Source organism: Adiantum capillus-veneris, chromosome 13 (assembly GCF_014529385.1).
Source record: "Adiantum capillus-veneris isolate H3 chromosome 13, ASM1452938v2, whole genome shotgun sequence".
Classification (NCBI taxonomy): Eukaryota; Viridiplantae; Streptophyta; class Polypodiopsida; order Polypodiales; family Pteridaceae; genus Adiantum; species Adiantum capillus-veneris.
This window is the reverse complement of record NC_140943.1, coordinates 74974676-74994337: the sequence shown is the minus strand read 5'-3', so window position 1 is coordinate 74994337 and position 19662 is coordinate 74974676. Positions and strand designations below refer to the sequence as shown.

The 19662-nt window shown below is 46.9% G+C and overlaps 1 protein-coding gene across 11 annotated transcripts in view; it reads right to left on the bottom strand.

Annotated features, from left to right (window-relative positions):
- Positions 1 to 1330: 1330 nt before the first annotated feature.
- LOC147444267 (uncharacterized) overlaps positions 1331 to 19662 on the bottom strand; it is a 44916-nt gene continuing 26584 nt past the window's right edge. For 5 of the 11 annotated variants that reach the window (XM_086526943.1, XM_086526940.1, XM_086526941.1 and 2 more), the window contains one exon: positions 1331 to 2465. In XM_086526943.1, coding sequence (XP_086383069.1) covers positions 1835 to 2380 — 546 coding nt within the window. In that variant the 5' untranslated portion in view covers positions 2381 to 2465 and the 3' untranslated portion in view covers positions 1331 to 1834. Of the gene's footprint in view, positions 2490 to 19662 lie in introns of all 11 variants that reach the window. The other 6 variants (XM_086526944.1, XM_086526939.1, XM_086526947.1 and 3 more) reach the window with 2 other exon arrangements.

The following is a 19662-nucleotide window of genomic DNA, read 5'->3' as shown; positions in this document are numbered from 1 at the left end:
ATATAGGAATGCAATTATTGTGCCAATTTTGTTTGATTTTGCAGTAAATGAAGAAAGCTAAGGACACTCGTTTCAAAGACTCTTCCACATCGACAAACGAGCTTCAACTCAACAACTTCCGAGGACGGAATCTACATCAGGAAGGGGGGCATGTTAACCCTCACGCACGCACCTACGACGGATACCGTATTATTTATTTGGTAGTGTCAGGTACCGGGGTTGTCAGTCCAATAGGAAAAGGGTAAGAGTGATCGCCGATGAGAGGTGCACTCTAACTAGAACATTCAAGGGATTAAGCATCGACGCACAAGTGTGAATGGGACAAGCTCATATAAAAGTCAATTAAACCTAAAATTTACTCATTCTCTCATTTGTGCAATTGAAGAGTGCTCATGCTCCATCTCCATCTTCTTTTTCTTCATCTCTTTGTGTATGTGTGTGTGTGTGTGTGAGAGAGAGAGAGAGAGAGAGAGAGCAATCGAGCATTGCAACGACGGCACGACGATGGCGAAGCGGTTGAGCGTAGCACAACGACGGCTCCTTTGCGGCGAGGAATCCTCCACGACAGCAAGCGTAAAGCGGTGAGTGACACACCATCGCCATCTTTGAGCTTACTAGTTTAAGCTAGTTACGTGCTCAGAGTCATTTGTGATTCGCACACAGTGTATCGACAAGTTCCTTGCATTGACATGTGCGACAGACGCACACAATGTACCCCTATTATAACTACATTGGGTAGTGAGGATGTTCCCACCCCACCTTAACAAATACCAAAAACACAATAACTTAGTAACTCAAATGGTTAATAAGAGCTAGGCGATTGACGAGTTTATTTATCCAAAGTAATTAACATTTTTAGTGTCTGCTTTTGGTTTCCAAGCCATTCCATTCAGGGAGTCATTGATAGGCAAGTGAGGGAGTTCACTTTTAGAGGGTCAAGGCTAAGAGGCAGCAAATGCAATAGGAGGAAATATCACAAGTGAGGTCCAAATTCCCACCGAGCGCTTCGGAGCAAAAAGGAAAGAATACCCAAAGTATAGATACTAGCATACTATTCAGATCTACTGGGAAATGCTCAAGTATTTTGAGATTTCAAAAGAGAATCAATAATAGATTATTAAGGGGGATCAGTGAGGGGTGTGTGTGTGTGTGTGTGTGTGAGAAAGAGAGAGAGAGAGAGAGAGAGAGAGATTCAGCTATAAGCCAGATAACATACACAACCCATACATGCTCTTGTATACGATGGGCAAAGTTTGAAATGGCTGAGCTGATTTGGAACCAACATAACTAATCTATATTCTTTGAATCAGAGAGATATCGCTCATCAGGGTCAGCAAATACAGCATTGCATAATCCAGCTCTTACATTACACAATCCTATCGTCTTGAATGTACCAATCGACTCACACAAAGCAAGTTCAAGCTCACCCAGTTTCTAAGGGCCAAAGAGCTCTTGAATGTGTTTACAACCATGTTTCAAGATAACCTGGCCTGCAATGTTGGGGTGTGGTCACAAAAAGAGCAATCACACTTAAAAAGAAGGAACATGAGGCTATGCTAGAGTTCTCAATCACAACACAAAAAGGATGCACTTGAGGGAGGCTATCAAACCTGCATATCATCAAGAGGCTGAAGAACCTTCACAACAATCCACTCATATATGTATGGTCAAGGATGTACGTCTCCAACAGGTCAGTTTTCCAAGCTAGAAATGTAAAACCCAGCTAAATATGTGCAGTAGCTTCTTAATGTGTCACTAAGCAGCTATAACACACCCTTACAAATGGACTTCTTTTACCTTGTGCCGATGCACATGCGGCAACATACTTTCTATTTTAATCTTTCACATCCCCTTGCTCATTGTCATGTGTTCCACTGTCCTCTGCAGCCGCATTCTTTCTTTGAATTTCCACCGCCTCTTCTTCTGCTTGCAGCGAGAGGTGCAACTTCTTCTTGTGACGTGCCGATGTGAAATGCTGGCGTTGTATGTTATGAATTGCTTTCCCTGATTTGTCTGGCCGTAAGAGCTTCTTGCAGACTCCGCACCAAACTCTCCAATTTCCATCCACTTGTTGAAGCTCAAGGTGCGATTCAGGATGCTGCTTCTGCACCACCTCAAAGAAGCCCCTGAGCTTTAAGAATGTTGCAATGCCATTCTCCATTATTTTAACCCGCTTTTCGCCGTCTGTAGAGCGATATTTATTTTCCTGCAAGACTTTCTCTCCAGGAACTATCACGGCATACTCATTCTCGTCTGTCATGCTTGACGAAGGCTTTGCTGGATCTTTAACATTCGTGGAAAAATCATCCTTCACGTCTTTAATTCCTGTTAGTAAGTCGTCCTTCTCTTTTTTAATCTTATTGTGGTCCAGATTTTCCATGATTATAGGTGCTATCACGCCTCTTAATCTTCTTCAGCAATTCCGCCTTATGCTTGAACAATTGTTGTGATACTTATGATACAAGCTTTTACCTCAACAAGCACAAGAGCTGGACATCAGTTCAATAATAGCACAGAGTATCTTGCACTTCAAAAAATTAAGCATGAAGCACGCACACAAGCAATCACATCTAGCAATTTCACCCTCAATCTGTGGCCATTGACACAAGATCATGTAAGAGCAAATGCAACAGGTCCTACTGTCAAAATCCGGTAGGAGGCTTGATAACAAGTTGCATATAGAAGAGCCAGCATGTTAATAGAAGATCCTGAAAGTGAAATTGAGAAGATGGGGAAGAGGTGGTTTTTTTTTTTTTTTTTTTGGGGGTGGGGGAGAAGGGGGGGTTTTGCATTTTTTACCGTCCTTTGCTCGTGCTCCAGCGTGCATAACACAGGCGTGCCCGCACACGATAGGAAAATTCCATGACTATTGTTAAAGAGCTTTTTGTCAGTAATTAAAGAAAAAGAAAAGGCACACAGATTTCAATATACATCAAGTTGGTGAGCTACCCGATGAATGGTAAAAAGGAGGCGGGAAGAAAACATAGCAAGCTGCTGCAAATTCGATCACTTATGCATCATAAGAGTATCTGGGAGTTCACTGTAATATGCCTTTGTGGCATGATGGCGGAGGCTTCTAAAATGGGGTCGAGGAACATTCCCAAGCAAAGAACCAAAGAGCGGAGTAGGAGCACAGCTAGGCAACAAGGGGTTATTTGGACTTGCGTGATATATGATCTCTATGTGAGGTTTATCCCCCATTAGTTTAGGTAAAAGATTATCCTCATTAATTATCTCACACAAAAAACATTGTCCAACACGATTAACTGGCATGCACACCTCAAATTTCAATGTATGCCAATTGGGCCAAACCCAAGCCATGCACAAAATCCATTGGCCTTGGCCCATTTCACACTCGCCATGTGTAACCAGCAAGCCACTCGCGAGGCGGTGAATCAGCAGCAAACACACAACTCAACTTGAAACTAATAACACTAGAGCGGAAGCAGCGGGCCCGCCGGATGAGCCAGAGTGTCAAGCCGCTGATGAGCTCCCAACACTCCTCTCTCTCACTGCACCACTCCTGTGGAGTAAGCTCTGTAGCAGGCTGGAGTGTAGGCCGACCCCCCTGCATCACTATCATCCTACTGGTGGAGGATAGCTCAAACTGAAGTGCCGGGCCTATGAGAGTAGACCAAGCAGCTGCCCCCCAAGTGTACCTGCTGAGCTGTGGAAAGAGTTGGCATCAGACAGAGAACACAAAGCCACACCTGCTGTGCCAGAGGACAGTCCCAAAGACAGTGACGCTGACTTTCCACAAGATGGTCACAAGCTGCACATGCGGCCGAGAGACCACTATGTACAAGCCAGCTCCCAACTGCTGTAGCTCGGTGTGCAACCAGCCATTGGAACAAAGTGACTCGCCTCGGCTGTCTGGAGTCCCACAATCTCCCAAAAAGCTGCCAAGAACTCAGCTGTGAGACCCTCCTCCTGCCAATGAGGTGCTGCAGCAGGACGAGCCTCTCTCTGCGCTGCCAGTATGTGACGTCCCAGTCGAACAGTGTACTGAAAGAAAGGGACACTTGGATGGTCTGCTGAGGAGAAAGGGTCCCTCCAAAGCCACTCTCCAAGATCCCATTGTACTCGTGCCAGTGGACAGCTCTCCCAAGCCCACAGTCTCCAGTGTCCAGTCTCAAGAGCTGCTGGGTCGGGATCGATGACACAAGTCCTCCCACAGATGCCCACCACTCAGATCCTCTGAAAACAACACTCTACCACCTGTGGGGCCTCTACTACAACTCGGTGTAAGCGTCCCTCACCCTGTAGCTCGAAAAACAGGGAGGGTATAGTCTCTGAGCAAGCCCGAACTGAGATGATAACCTCCAATCGCGTGAAAGCTCCCACCCATCTGGGCGTTGCTGACTCGAGAGGTGTGAGCCACTCAGCTGGTACTACCTCTGAGATGTCCTAACACATGCTCTGCACCCATCTCATGCCTTGTAGCTGAGTGCCCTGAAGCTCCTCTGACAAGCCTGAAAACTGTAGCCAGTCACCTAAAGAGCGTGCTGGACCCTCGGGACCCTAGGAAACATGAGGCCGACTACCAACCAAGTGGCCTCTCTGAGTGCTAACCATGGGGTTCCAAACAAGGGGCTGTCTCAGGCCCCCCCGTTGCAAGTAGGCTGACGCTGCTCCAGGCCTCTCCGCAGTTGCTCCCAAGATCGGAGCAGACTCACAGCGAAGCGGTCCTCCAGTCTCCTGCTCAAGCCAACTCTGCGCATCTCTGTGAAAATCCATCTAGTCAAGGGTCACCAGGGGCCTCCAGCCTGAGGCACCCTAGCACTAAGCCGCTGAAGCAAGAACTCCTTCCAGGGCTCCTCTCCTGGAAGAAGTCCTCTGACGATAAACTTCCCAATAACGGCTCTGCTCTGCTGTGCTGGATCTATGATCCCCAATCCTCCCTGAGAACAAGGAAGAGTAATGACCTGCCATGCCACTTTGGCCCGGGCTATCTGAGTGTCATGCCTTGACCAAAGGAAGTTCCTGATCACCCTCTCAACCTGGCTGATACAAGAACTCGAAAAGACCCAACAAAAAGTGATGTACCACATAGTAGCCAACAACACGTGGTTGGCCACTACAACTCTGCCTGCCAAAGAAAGTCGTGCAGAGCTCCAATGTAACAACTTCCTCCTAATAGACAGGAGGAGGGGAGCAATCTGCTGCTCGGGAGACAAGTCCAAACCAACCTGACAGCCCAAGTATCGAACTGCAGTCCCTGAGGGAATCCACCTGAAACCCTCAAGTGGCGTCCAATCAGGCGTAGAAGTACTACCAACCAAGAAAGCCACTGTATTTCTCCAGTTGATCAGTGCGCTTGATGCACAACAAAAAGTCTCCAAAGCTTGCTCACCCCTGTGAAGGTTGGCCTCCTGGCCATCCAAGTACAAGGCTGAGTCGTCTGCAAACTCAGCGTCCAGTAGCTCATCTCCCCGAATAGGGAGCGCTAAGCCACGTAAACCAACCTGCTGTGAAACCAAAAACCTACTCATCGCCTCAACATAGAACAGAAAGAGGAAGGGGGCAAGAGGGCAGCCTTGTCTGACCGAATGTGTGAGCATGAAACGATCACCTCTACCTCCTAACAAAAGTACCTAACTGTGTGCCCGTCAGTACAAAGCTGACACCCCTCTGATCCAAGCATCTGAGAAGCCCATCCTGCGTAGAGTGCCCTCCAAAAAGTCACAGTCAACTCTGTCATAGGCCTTCTCAAAATCGAGAAGAAGAATCACCAGATTCTAACCACGGAGCCACACGAGGGCAGAAGCCTCCCAAAAAGTAAAGATGTTGTCAAGGATACTACGCTCCTTGACAAAACATGTCTGTGTCCCATGTATAATGCTCTCTAGAAGTGGCTGAATCCCCAAACTCAGAGCCTGGCAAGAATTTTGTAGACTGAGTTGAGGATGGTGATGGGGCGCCACTATCGAATCTCATCCAAGGAGCCACCCTCCTTGGGAATGAGGTAAATCAGGCCCTCACTCATGCTATCACGCATCTCTCCGTGTGCAAGATGAACTGAAAAGCACTGCAGAGATCTGAGCCAAGCAAGTCCCAGTACTCCAAGAAAAAGTTGGGAGTCAAGCCATCCTCACCTACACAACTACCACGGGCGAGTGCTCTAAGAGCCGTGTGTAGCTCCTCTAGCTGAAGAGGCAGCTCAAGCCTCTGGCGCATCTCCTCAGTTACAACACAAGGCATCTGTGCCCACACCTGCTCTCTACATGTATCCTGACGCTCTGATTGAGGCTCTGCAGATAGTAGATCACGGTAGAAGTCAGTAGCAACTGCACGCGTGTCCTCTGGCTCTAAAGCAACTGACCCGTCGAGCCTCCTCAACTGGCTAACCTTGGCATACGTATGTCGGGGTCCCACTGCCGCAAAGAAAGCGCCTGTCACTCTGTCACCCACCTAGGTCCACTGAGATGCCTGTCAATGGAAAGCAAACTCATGGCGCCTCTCCTCTGTGTTGACGAGCTCCTGACGAGCCTACTGTAACTGCTCCTCCAACCAAGGACTGTCTGGATGCTGCTCCTGCATCCTCTGCAAGGAAGCAACACCCCGTTGGAGACACTGCTCCTCTCTCGCTGCAGCCAGGCGATCCGAAGACTCTTGAAGAAAGAGTCGACTAAGCTGAGCAAGTCCTGAGGCCACTCTGTCAGCAGGAGAATCCTGCATGTCTAAGCTCTCTGTCCAAAGAGCCTCCACTCGCTCTCTAAGCGCTGAGTCCAGCAAGACCCTCTCTGGGATACGTGGCATCGTGCTCCCCCTCCTCTCCCTATCAGTCACTGTAAGGATCACTAGTGCATGGTCCGAAAAGGAAGTCCCTGCCAAAATTCCAATTGTCCCATCCAAGTCACAGAAGTGGTCACTAGTGTAGAAGCGATCTATCCAAGACAGATTCACGCCTTCCACTCTGCGGTCTGAACGAGAGAAGGCCAGGCTGTCTGGGGGCCTCACAAAGCTAGAATGCTGCCACAAATCTGAAACCCGCAGTCATACAAACCTCTCCCAAGCTGCCAGCTCAACTCCATGAACAATAGTATGGCTACTACCAATCCTGTTAGAGGGTTCCTCCAACATGTTGAAGTCACCCCCTATGCACCATTGCTCTGCCTGCAGGGCAGAGACTCAACAATCTGAGACCAAAACTCTCCACGTGCACTCGCCACATTGGGTGCGTAGATGTTCAGGAAGCCCACGAGACAACCCTTAACCAACATAGTGATCCACTAAGCCCTGCCTGGCACAATAATTCCTCTGCCCACAATGGCCTGTTGCAAAGAATCCGCAATTGTTGCTAAATTGGCTTTATCTAACATAAAAATAATTCTAAATGAATTATTGGATTTATGCAACTATAACCTGCCAGGACATGCATGTCTTGCTAGAGGCTCTCAAGGGTGCCACGCTACGTCCTAAGCTATGCCTAACGCAAGACTGTAGCAGAAGCTTGTCCACGTGGCACATGCGCACGTGACATCCCCCCTTGTTAAAGGTGATGCACAACTACCCCACTTCTATCAATACCTATGATGCTGAATGCTTCTGATGCTTATGTATATATAAACCGATGTAAACTCCTCCAAACGGGTGGGTACTGCGGATGTAGGTACTGTTGCGATGTAAATAGAGACCAGCCGAGTTACTAAGTAGCCTTACTACTGTCACAGAATACCAACCTTCATGTTGACTCTGCTTTGCGAGCAAGTACTACCACTCAAATAGTCTTGTCGTGAAAACATTGCGGTAAAGTCGAAAGGTAAGGGTGCTCAGAGGTATTTCCAAGGGTTGCTTGTTGACGGAAGTGGATGCACGCTACATACAAATGCAAATGCAAAAGAGGGTGAGGGATCCTATCTCCAACTCCTTCAATATCCGCATAGGGTTGAACCGAGTTTCTGCTGCCTCTTCTGCCAAAAAGTGCTAGAGCTAGGGTTTCTTATATACTTGCCAAGTCAAATTGCCCTACCCAGTTCCCAACAAAAGTCACTTAAAAATAATAAGTGGAAAATGTTAAAAATAGGGAAAATAGGTCTATGCACTATAAAAATGCTCCTGATGGGTTCTGATGGAAATCTGATGATCATGATGTGTGCAACCAAAGGATATGCATCTAATCTAAGTGTCTGGACATGCACCGTCTGCGAACAGACTCACAAAAGTGTCAGCTCACTACCTAATCTAGGCTGATTGAACTGAACTGAACCCAACCCTTGCCATGAAGTAGCTTGTCCACGTACACAAAGGGTTAGATGTGCACGTGACATCCCCTCCTTTTCAAAGTGAGGTACTCGTATCGAACTGTATGGCGTCGAGGGAGTTCGCCAACAACATCCGGAATCCTCGAAAGGACTCTTCGCCGGTGCACTCTGATCTATGGGTCGTGCGATACTTGAACTTCATAAAGGTCTGCAACGCTTGCTTCTTTGGGCCGCGCCGAAAGCGACACAAAGTTTTTTGAGTCTCCTTCAATGCTTCTACTTCTTCTATGGACGTAGGTCCACCTTCTTCAACAATCTCCGAGGATGAAAATTCCTGAAATCACTTCCAACACAAAAACCCATTCCATGTAAAGTGACTGGAAAAATTCTAGTCTTCCTTAAAGACTGTGCATGCAATGTAGATAAACATAGAGACGGAGTACCAAACCGTTCATCAAACACACACAAACAATGGAGTCGAAACTTGTCTTTCTGATCTAAATCAATCAACTGTGACAAAACACGATGGAAAGGCCAATGCTTGATGCTCAATCCTTCTTGTGCTCTTTCTGAGATTGTGTCATACCAAGGAAGAGACATGGAATGTGAATTCCTTGGGTGCAAACATTTCATCTTTTCATGAATCATCCGCATACATCCGTGCTCATTCATGAGTGAATCATGCTCATTGTACAATATGTCATGCCTATGAAAAGGGATCACATAAGGACGGTGACTAAAATAAAGGAAAGCATCACAATGAAATACTCGAACAATGCCTATTGACTAATCATTCGAACACATAATACTTCCTGTGGGGGTTCTTTGGACCTCGACTCAAGAGCCAAGATCGGTTCTTCGTGATCGATCGAATCTTCCTGTGGGGGTTCTGTGGACCTCGATCCAAGAGCCAAGATCGGTTCTTCGTGATTGATCGAATCTGCAATGAGGTTAGCTTCACTAGAAAAAGTGTCAACTAAACTATCATCCTTGTGAACAATCACATCATCTTCCTACAAATCATCATACTTATGAGAAATCACATCTTGATCATGCAAATCATCATGCTCACCATTATGCTTATCATTATCATTCAAATCATCATGCAATTCTTCATGTGTGTCATGCTTTGAAGAAGAAGATACGGAGAGAGTCTCCTTCTCCTAATTCTGTTCAAACTGCGCCTGCACAATAGAAAAGAGTTACAAGAACTCTTTCATGTGTTGGTCGCTCTTTTCTTTTCTTGCTTTGTTCTCGTGATCAAATTCCGCTTGTCTTGCTTTGTTCTCGCGATCAAATTTGGCTTGTCTTTCTTTGGCTTCCAAGCGTGCTTGCTCATGCTCACGCTGTCGGGGGATTTTTATGTTCACGAGTTGAGCCGGGTCAGCACCGGGCTGTTCGCTGTGGGAAATGGTGAGAGAAAGAGCTCGCTGTGGGAAATGGTGAGAGAAAGATGCATATCTCAAGAGAATATAGCACAAAAGAACACCTTGAATTGAATTACTTAAATGAACTAAAATCTGAATACAAAGAAAATAACTTGATCGCAATAGGCAACAAGTGCTCTTGAACTCGCCGAGACTATGAGCAAAAGTACAAATGACAAATCTGTATGGCCTCCATGCCCTTCCCTTGCTCTTCCCGACCACCTTCACGTACACTCACTTTGCCGTCGCTTGCTTCGGTCTTCTTTTCACTCAAACAAACCTCTGAAAACTGCTAAAAACTACTTTTCCTTTGACATAGCTTTGTGAACTTCAACACCCCGTCTTTGCATTATGTTTGTAAATTGCCCTGTAACTCAGTTGACTTCACATCCCTTGCAGACTGCCTTGCGAGCTCCTTGCTAGCCTCGTTCTCGTTCTCCTTGCTCGACGGCTTTTTCTCATGCTCGTCAAACAGAGCCTTAGCAACCACAAGGCCTACAAATTTGAAGTAGGAACAGAAATCTGGATCTACAGCCTCAATATCATGATAAGTCACTTTCACTCCCAGTATGTGCTTATAGAAAGATCGAGTAAAATACACATCAAGAAGTTGCCCGACAAACAGAGCAGCTGAGGTAACCTTCTTCCTTCTTCACTGCACCGCGGCCATGCTTATCTTTGTTAGAAGCTCTATATTCTGCTGCTCGACAGCCAGGTGCTCGTAGCGCTCTTCTACAGTTGATGCTCCTTTTCTTGCTCGTAGCGCTCCTTGATGAGACGACCCCCGTACTGCAGCTCTCCCCTCGCTCTGATATGCTCGTCAACCTTCAAGGCTGCAATCGATGGCGGCTCTCCTCCCCTCAGGCCCGCCTCTGGTCGTCCTTGCCCGCTGTCTCTTCGCGTGCTTTTAGCCGCCCTCGTCCTCGTCGACTCCTACCTGCGGCTCCTCTCTTCGTCGCCTTCGCCAAAAGCGGCCCACCTTGGAACTGTTTGCAGCTTCAAAGCCCTTGCTCATCACCGTTAACTGCCGCTCGTCGGCTTCTCAGCATCGATCTGCAGCTTTCATGGGACGGAAAGAGGCCTGCTATTCTCCTCCTTGTCGCCCTCGCCACAAAAGCCACCTTCTCTCGCTACTCTCGGTCCTCTCTGTCTCATAAACCTGCACGGCTTTTTCTTCCCCTGTGCTGTCTGCTTTTAACCGCCAGTCTCTATTTTTGCTAGTCAATGATTCTCTTTAAAAAAAGCTTTCTTTTAAGCGGCCATTCACATTGGTCATGCACTCTTCCACTTCGAAGTCGAATGACACGCACGGCGAATCATTGCCAAGCTCTCCTTGTAAGCTTTCTCACTCCAAAGCCAAAAATTGTCCCAAAGTGCGTCTCGGGGAACCCTCACGGACGGCGTCATTGCCCCAAGCGTAAGGCCTTTTATGACAAACACTATGGTAGGTATACTGCGCACTACCATCACCTTTGTAGCCTCCTTGACTTCGTCGATGTCTAGTTTGCAAAGCACCACCATAGCCTTGATCTAGCTTAGCTCTTTAAGCACACGTTATTCGGCACAAATATCAACCAAAACTTCGCCAAGCACAACCTTATCGTTCATGAGTGCTTAAACTGCTCTTACATCGGCATGAGTGATACCGTCAGTCGAGGTCAAAGCCCATAGCATAATCTTCACTCCAGAAACTTCTGACGTTGACGACTTCAGATTCCAAGTTATGATATAAAAAACCATTCCGACACCACATGACGGCCATTGCAAGCTTTCCATCGTGCGGAAATGCTAGGCTCCTAACCATATTCCGAGCATTCATAAAAAACATTGAATATGTGACTCCTATATGAAATTCTCCATTTAGACGTACGACAACACGACAACGATCTATGGCTGCCACTCTTTCTTCGTATTCACGATCTATGGTTGCCCTTCTTTCTTCGGCTGCCAAGTGCGCTTACTCACGCTCACGCTCAATAGCTGCCTTTCTTTCTTTGCGTTCTAACTTCCTGTCCATAACCAACTGCTTCAACTCCTCCATAGGAATTAGTGCAATCCTTGTGGTAGATCGGGAAGGGGGAGGGTCGGAAAAACCTCCTAGTGGGGAAAACCCTTCTTCGCCACTCCCATGCTCACCACCTCCATGCGAAGTATCCATTCCGCTTCGGGTGATGACCATCCACTGAAGTCTTGGGTTCTTAAGTTCACGAGGAACTTGGGTTCTTGTGGCTCTTGGGTTCTTGAGGGACTTGAGGGTCTTGAGGTTCTTGAGGTTCTTCTTTAGCTTGCAATCTGTGTTAGAGAAGGATCTTCTCTTCACCCGAGTTCTGCTCTTTTTCGTGGGCGCACCCCTTGGCGGCCTTGCGCTCACACCAAGGTTGCTTTTTCCCACCTCACGTCGATTGGCCGGCCGCTAAGTGCACGGTACGCTCTCAATGAGTAAAAAGAGGCACAAGGGGAGGCCGGACAAGCCCTTCTTTCTTGGATTTCCTGTTACTCTTCAAAAACACGATTAGAAATCAGCACGTCCAAGAGGACTTAAAAAAAAATTATGTGGTTCTTGTGGTTCTTTCCTTGAGTGATACAGAACACTGCCAAAGCTCTGATACCAATGTAAGGTGCAGCGGATGTGAATGTTGAACTTTGCTCAAGATGAGTGCTCCGAACTGTGCTCAAGGTTCCTTTTACTTACAGAAGGGAGAGTCTTCCGTTCCTTTAGTGAGAGAGTGCAATGGACACAAACAAAGTGAATGACACTGTGAATGAAGGTGCATGAGACTGAGAGATAGAGAGAAGAATACAACATTAGAATGTTGTCAAACCCTCCTCAGAAGGCCCCACTCTCTATGGCGAGAGCAGTCTACTATTGATTGCACAAATCGAGGGGCCTAAACCCTAAGAAGAACAAGTAACAAAAGAAGAAGTCCTACCAACTTATGGGGACCCCATCCGATGGGGCCCCAAGTGACATAAAGATTAAAATAAAGCAGGACCCGCAACTGATACGTGGCAGTTTTTGAAAATTGCGCTGACATGATGACGTGGCAGGCTGTACGGATTTCGTAAATTACGCTGGCAGCTTTTTGGCATTGCTTTTGGACCAGGAGCTTTTGAGTTTGAAGGCTTTTCATGTAAACTGTTTTTCGTAGGCCAAGGGCCTTTAAATATGTGCTAAGGGCTCATTCTCTGGAATGCTTCCTGGCGAAGGTGCAGAGTCTGGAGTACCGGCTTGTACTGCGTTGATACAATAAAAAGAAATACCGAAAGGGGCACCAAGGTTTGGGGCCAATACTCTCTGGGGTGGAATTCCGCCACTCCGTGTCGCGTGTCGTCTCTCTCTCTCAGTACTATATTTGTTGAAGTGCTAAAAGTCTGTTCAATCTCCTCTTTTCTTTTGGCACGTGGTGCCTGTCTTGTGACAGACTATATCTGCACACTGCGTTGGATCTGACCGTGCGACGAGGATTTGCTGCGGGAAGGTGAGATCTGCGAGGTTCGGGAGTTCTACTGCGATGTCTGACTGCTGAAAACTGAAAACGCTGGTGCTTAATGAGGTTCCGTCGTGATACATCTGCAAAACGCTAGGCTTCCTTGCTAATCCAAAAACGCTAGGGCTGGTTTGTGTTCTGTTGCAAAAACGCTAGGCCTTTGCTGTGGTCTTGCTGTCGCCGGCTGAACTTCAATGCCAAAACGCCAGGGGGCTGATCTTGCTGAAGAAAAACGCTAGGTCTTCCTGCTCCAAAAAAGCTAGGCCTGCTGGGGGTCCTGCTGAGAAGGTGCCTGTTAAACCGAGTTCCTGCTGCCTCTTCTGCCAGAAAGTGCTAGCGCTAGGGTTTCTTATACACTTGCTAAGTCAAATTGCCCTACCCAATTCCCAACAAAAGTCACTTAAAAATAATAAGTGAAAAATGTCAAAAATAGGGAAAATAGGTCTATGCACTGTAAAAATGCTCCTGATGGGTTCTTATGGAAATCTGATGATCATGCTGTGTGCAACCAGAGGATATGCATCTAATCTAAGTGTCTGGACATACACGGTCTACGAACAGACTCACAAAAGTGCCAGATCACTTCCTAATCTAGGCTGACTGAACTGAATTGAACCCTTGCCATGAAGTAGCTTGTCCACGTACACATAGGGTAGATGTGCACGTGACACACACACACACACACACACACACACACACACAGAGTAGACAACACAAAAAGCTGTGTGTGGAAGAGGGGGCGATCAGCTCCTCATGACTACCAAAACAGAAGACCCTGACTATACGAAGTTTATGGACTAGAACTATAGTACTCAAGGAGCTCTACAGACCTGTCTTTATGGCTCGTCAATTGGAGCTACGGTGAGGAAGTTACGACAGTTTGAAGTTTGAGCAGTTTGCAAATCTGTACTGGATTGGGTAACTGCAGATAAGGGATCAAGGATGAAGTAAGTGCATGAGCCTGAAGTGCTCATCTTGTGAGTGTGTCGGTCTTTTCAGATTGGCAATCGCAACTCTGGTTGCCAAGATATTGCTAGTTGAAGTTTCACTGGGGACCAGTTCCGTACCAATTTGGTCGCCTCGGTCAGTGTGCCGTCTGGGAGTTTTTGGGCTTCAACTAGAAATTGGAATATGGTGCACTTAATAGAGCAATAAGTGCTCGAGGAGCATCTTGTACGGAATGTCATCTCATGCAGTGCATTGATAGCGGGGTATGCTGCCAGAGTTGTGCTCAGCACTACCATGGTCGAGATATAAACCTAATGTGGTGATTGGCAATGTTGATTGATATGCATACCAAGTATTGTACTTATCAGTGCTTTGGTAGATATTTATGATGAACGAGACATTTCAAGGAGCACAATAAGTGCTTGAGGAGGAGTGCGAGATATGTCCAAAATGGCAGTGGCAAGGCAGTTCAGGACCGACCTTGTGGTAGGCAATGCTTCGGTTGAAATGATGTGATAGGCAATGCTTTGGTTGATAAGCCACGCCTAGCAGTGCTTTGGTCGAGTATGTAAGCCAGGCTTCGGAGAAACATGATGTGGTTGGCGAGGCGATGCTTTAGTCGACATGTAAACCGAATGTGGTGTCCATTGAGGGCATGGCCGCCCATAAGCATCAAGGGCCGCATGTGCTTAAAGCCCAATGGCCGCCCAAAAAGGGAGTTGGCTGCCCATTGAGTTAAATAGGCATATGGGTGTGAAGGGAAGGAAGAAAAGAATGGAGGAGGGCATCGACCAACGAGCAGAGGGCACAAGGGAGAGAAAGCGTTCGTGGCGGCCGTTGCAGGGCTCGAATGCCATCGCCCATGAAGTGAAAATGCCTCAGCATTGCATGGCGCCCCTATTCGGTACTAATCTCGCCCGTTTTCGCACAGTTGTCATGCCAGCCTGCCACATCAGCAACCCTTGTTCCCACAATGACGGCGCCGTCGTCGTTAAATTAGGGAGGGATGCTATAAATAAAAAAAGGAGGGTTTTTCTTTAGAAAGGCATGAACGATGAAGGAAGAGAAGGAACGAAGAAAAGGCATGAGGAGGGGAAGAGAGCTCGTGGTGGAGAGAGTAGGGCAAGAAGAAGGCATGGGGGAACTCTCTTGATCTCTCTCTCTCGACTAAGCTCGCTCTCTCTCTCTCTCTCTCTCTCTCTCTCTCTCTCTCTCTCTCTCTCTCTCTCTCTCTCTCTCTCTCTCTCTCTCTCAACTCTCCTCGTCGGCTAGATCTTTAAGGTCTCTTGGGATAGTTTCCTACGACGTTAAAACTCTCTTCTTCTCGGGTGTGTGTGTGGGTGTGTGTGCGCTAATAAAAAGAGGAAAATGGTATAACCTTTCTATCACCCAAGTGTGGTAGACTGGTTATGCCATTTCCCTCTTGAATAACAGGTCTTGAGTTCAACTCTCCTCATCGGCTAGATCTTTAAGGTCTCTTGGGATAGTTTCCTGCGACTTTGAAACTCTCTTCTTCTTGGGTGTGTGTGTGGGTGTGTGTGTGCGCTAATAAAAAGAGGAAATTGGTATAACCTCTCTATCACCCAAGCGTGGTAGATTGGTTATGCCATTTCCCTCTTGAATAACAGGTCTTAAGTTCAACTCTCCTCGTCGGCTAGATCTTTAAGGTCTCTTGGGATAGTTTCCTATGACGTTAAAACTCTCTTCTTCTTCTTCTTCTTCTTCTTCTTCTTCTCTCTCTCTCTCTCTCTCTCTCTCTCTCTCTCTCTCTCTCTCTCTCTCTCTCTCTCTCTCTCTCTCTCTCTCTCTCTCTCTCTCTCCGTCGACTCAGTGAAAGCAAGAGAAGAGGAGGAAGGGAAACGTCAAGGGTATGAGAAGAAGAGTTTGAAGCTTCTTGTTGGAAATTGAGGCAGAAGAAAAGAGAGCATCTACGAAGGAGGAGAGCGACATGGAGGAGATCTCCATCACCGTTGTCACAAACTGGTGACGTGTCAAGCCACTGAAGAACGGAGCCACTCTGCAAATCACCGGCCGAAGGGCCTAAACCCTAAGAAGAACAAGCAACAGCAGAAGAAGAAGTCCTACCAACTTATGGGACCCCATCCGATGGGGCCCAGAGACATAAATAAAGCAGGACCCACACACACACACACACACACAAAGGCTTACGCAACCAGCTGATGACGTGGCAAAACTGTACGGATCTCCGCAATTTGCACTGACATGATGACGTGGCAGACTATACGGATTTCCATGTTTTGTGCTGACTACTGACGTGACAGCTGTGCGGATTTCTGTGATTTACATTGGCAGCTTTTGGGCCAATTGCTTTTGAGTTTGAAGCCTCACTGTAATTGCTTTTCAAGCCAAGGGCCTTTAAATATGAGGCTAGGGCTCATTCTTGGGCATGCTTCCTGAAGAAGGTGCAGAGTCTGGAGTACCGGGCTTGTATTGTGTTAATGCAATATAAAGAAATACCGAAAGGGGCGCCAAGGTTTGGGGCCAATACTCTCTGGGGTGGAATTCCGCCACTCCGTGTTGCGTGTGCTCTCTCTCTCTTTCAGTTCAGTTGTTATTAAAGTGCTAAAAGTATGTTCAGTCTGTTCTTTTCCATTGGCACCTGGTGCCCGTCTTGTTACAACCGTCATCAGCTTAAGCTTTGTTAATCATATTAATAAGTCATGGAGCCGTTCACAGCCCGCTTAATCTTTGTATAAGGAGCTTAAGCTCCTTAGTTTTCAGTTAATCCAGTGATGGTGTCGTTAACGGCCCGCCTTGGCTATTGATTAAGCTGTACTCCAGATTTATTTATGATTACGGTGATTGCAAGTGCTTTCTGTGTCTATTGTGCTCTCTCTCACACCTCTCATAGCCAGAGGGCCCGTGCCTTCCCGACCTTTCAAACACATATACCCCGACAACATGGTGCCCATCCCCGTTACAATAATTCCAAGTTCCTGTGCTTTGTGCTTTGTGCTTTGTGTCTTTGTGCCCGTAGGGCGGAAGACTTTAGCTTTCACCCGATCTTTACACTGTTAAACTTTACTTGAACTTCACAACACTAAGGAACTTCACGAACCATAAAACCGGCCCGTAGGGCAGAAGACTTTAGCTTTCACCCGATCTTTACACTGCTTGGCAGCTAGAGCACTTCCAACCAAACAGCGACACCCAATCGGCCCCAAAAACTGGCGCCCCTTTCGGTATTTCTTTATTCTTATAGCACTTGAGAAAAACCTGTAAACTTCTACAAGCTGTCCCACTTTTATCAGGCTGAAATTCCCCTACTCTAGCCCAATTTTGGTAACATAACCGCAGTAGATGTAACAAACTGTTGACGTGTCAAAGCCCTGAAGAATGGAGTCAACTTGCAGATGTCGGCCGAGGGGCCTAAACCCTAAGAAGAACAAGTAACAGAAGAAGAAGTCCTACCAACTTATAGAGGCCCCGTTCGATGGGGCCCCAAGTGACAAAGGATTAAAATAAAGCAAGACCTGCACACACACACAAACTAATGATGTGGCAGAATTCCAAAAATTGCACTGACATGATGATGTGGCAGGTTATACGGATTTCTGCGTTTTGCGTTGGCTGATGACGTGGCAGGCTATACGGATTTCCATGATTTACGCTGGCAGCTTTTTGACTTTGCTTTTGGGACCAGAAGCTTTTGAGTTTTGAACGCTTTTCACAGTAACTGCTTTTCAGGCCAAGGGCCTTTAAATATGAGGTTAGGGTTTATTCTCTAGCATGCTTCCTGGAGAAGGTGCAGAGTTTGGAGTACCGGCTTGTACTGTGTTGATGCAATATAAAGAAATACCGAAAGGGGCGCCAAGGTTTGGGGCCAATACTCTCTCGGGTGGAATTCCGCCACTCCGTGTCACGTGTCTTCTCTCTTTTAGTTCAGTTGTTATTGAAGTGCTAAAAGCCTGTTCGGTCTGTTCTTTTCTATTGGCACGTGGTGCCCGTCTTGTGACAATAGAAGTCTCCACGGACAAAATCCCAAGTAAACCAATGACTTTCCACGCACTTTAGAGCACTTTACAAAACCTGGCGAGAAATTACAGCACGTTGAAATCTCTGTTTTTGGCCTGCAATTTGCACCAAAACACCTGTTCGGTGATTCCCTAGCTTCCCCAAAGCTCCTGGGACTTGTAGGCATCAGAACTAGCCAAAACCCTAGACCTGTAAAAAATTACAGCAAGCTGTAATTCTTTATTTTGCACTCCAATTCGTGTGCCGATCACTCGAGTGGGTAGCCCTCGAGCTCCCGCACCTGTAGGGTCACTTGCCCTTCGAATTAGACGAGATAGCTCGCGGGAAATCTCTCTAAATTATCTTGTACAAGCACCCAAGGCTTTCCCAAGGCTCCCTTGGCATTACCTTGCAATTTAGGTGCAAAACCCTAAACCTCCAGAAAAACACAGCAGGCTGTAATTTTCTGTTTCGCATCATTTTGAGTGGAGCAAACCCATCTACGCGTGTCTCAGAAGCTCCCGCAGGCAATGGAACAGTTCCCTTTTGAATCAGATGAGTTTACTTGTGAGAAAACTCTCTGTTTTCTCATTCCTTCGCGATGGACCTGTGCGTACTTGTAGGGGATTAACAATTAGCTAATCCGGTTCCTGTACAAAAGGCTCTTGCCTTGGCAAACATGCATAAAACCCCCATAACTGTACATGGTCATCTGAGAAGCCCAACTAGTGGGGCATTACCATATGTGCAAAGGGGAGAGAGAGATGCGCGAGAGCAAATCATTGCGCTGCATGAGACAAGAGAGAAGGCAAGATATCCATTAAAGCTATGATCACCTGCACCCACTACTTACACACACACACACACACACACACACACACAATGTTCACTTAGCTAGCCCCTCTTCATTTTGGGCGCCCCCAACTGGGATGAGATATTTTGATGTGCGTTGACCTGTAGGTTTCCTACTGCCATGTGTCCAGTTGGTTTAATTCCTAATATCCACCAACTTATAAAGTCCTGCCGAGGGGCCTAAATGACTTTAATTGAGCCTAGCCACTTCTTTAACAGTCGGATTCCAGCGCCGATCGGCCCAACCATCTCGTGGCTGGTTAGCCTTAGCTCCTGCGGGTGAAACTCTCGGTTAACGGCCATTTCACACTGCCAAGCAATGTTCGGGCATTTATGATTTCAACAAGAGGGTCCCAAAAATTAAAAGAAAATCAAGGAAAAGAAACCAGCAAATATATATAATGATTGTCATAGTCTCGTGACTTGCAACTTTTTGAGTTTGCCCGATGGCTAGCTCAGCTTCAAGTTCTCCAACAAATTGATCGTACCCAAAATCCATCTGTTTGAGGAATTCAGGATTGATGAAATTTTATGTGGCTCCTAGGTCGAAGAAGATAAGTGCCTTGAAGCCATTTATATTTTCCGTGGGCTTTGCATAGTTTGTTGGAACCTTGCAGAGCGATGCCGTAGATGTCGAGGACAAGTCCCACCACAGTTTTGGCTCTCTTTGTAGGTGGTGGTTTTGGAGTTGTATCCCCTCTAGTAGGGCAATTGTTGTAGGTATGTCCCATCTAGAAACATTCAAAGCATCGGCCTTCTTGTAGTAGG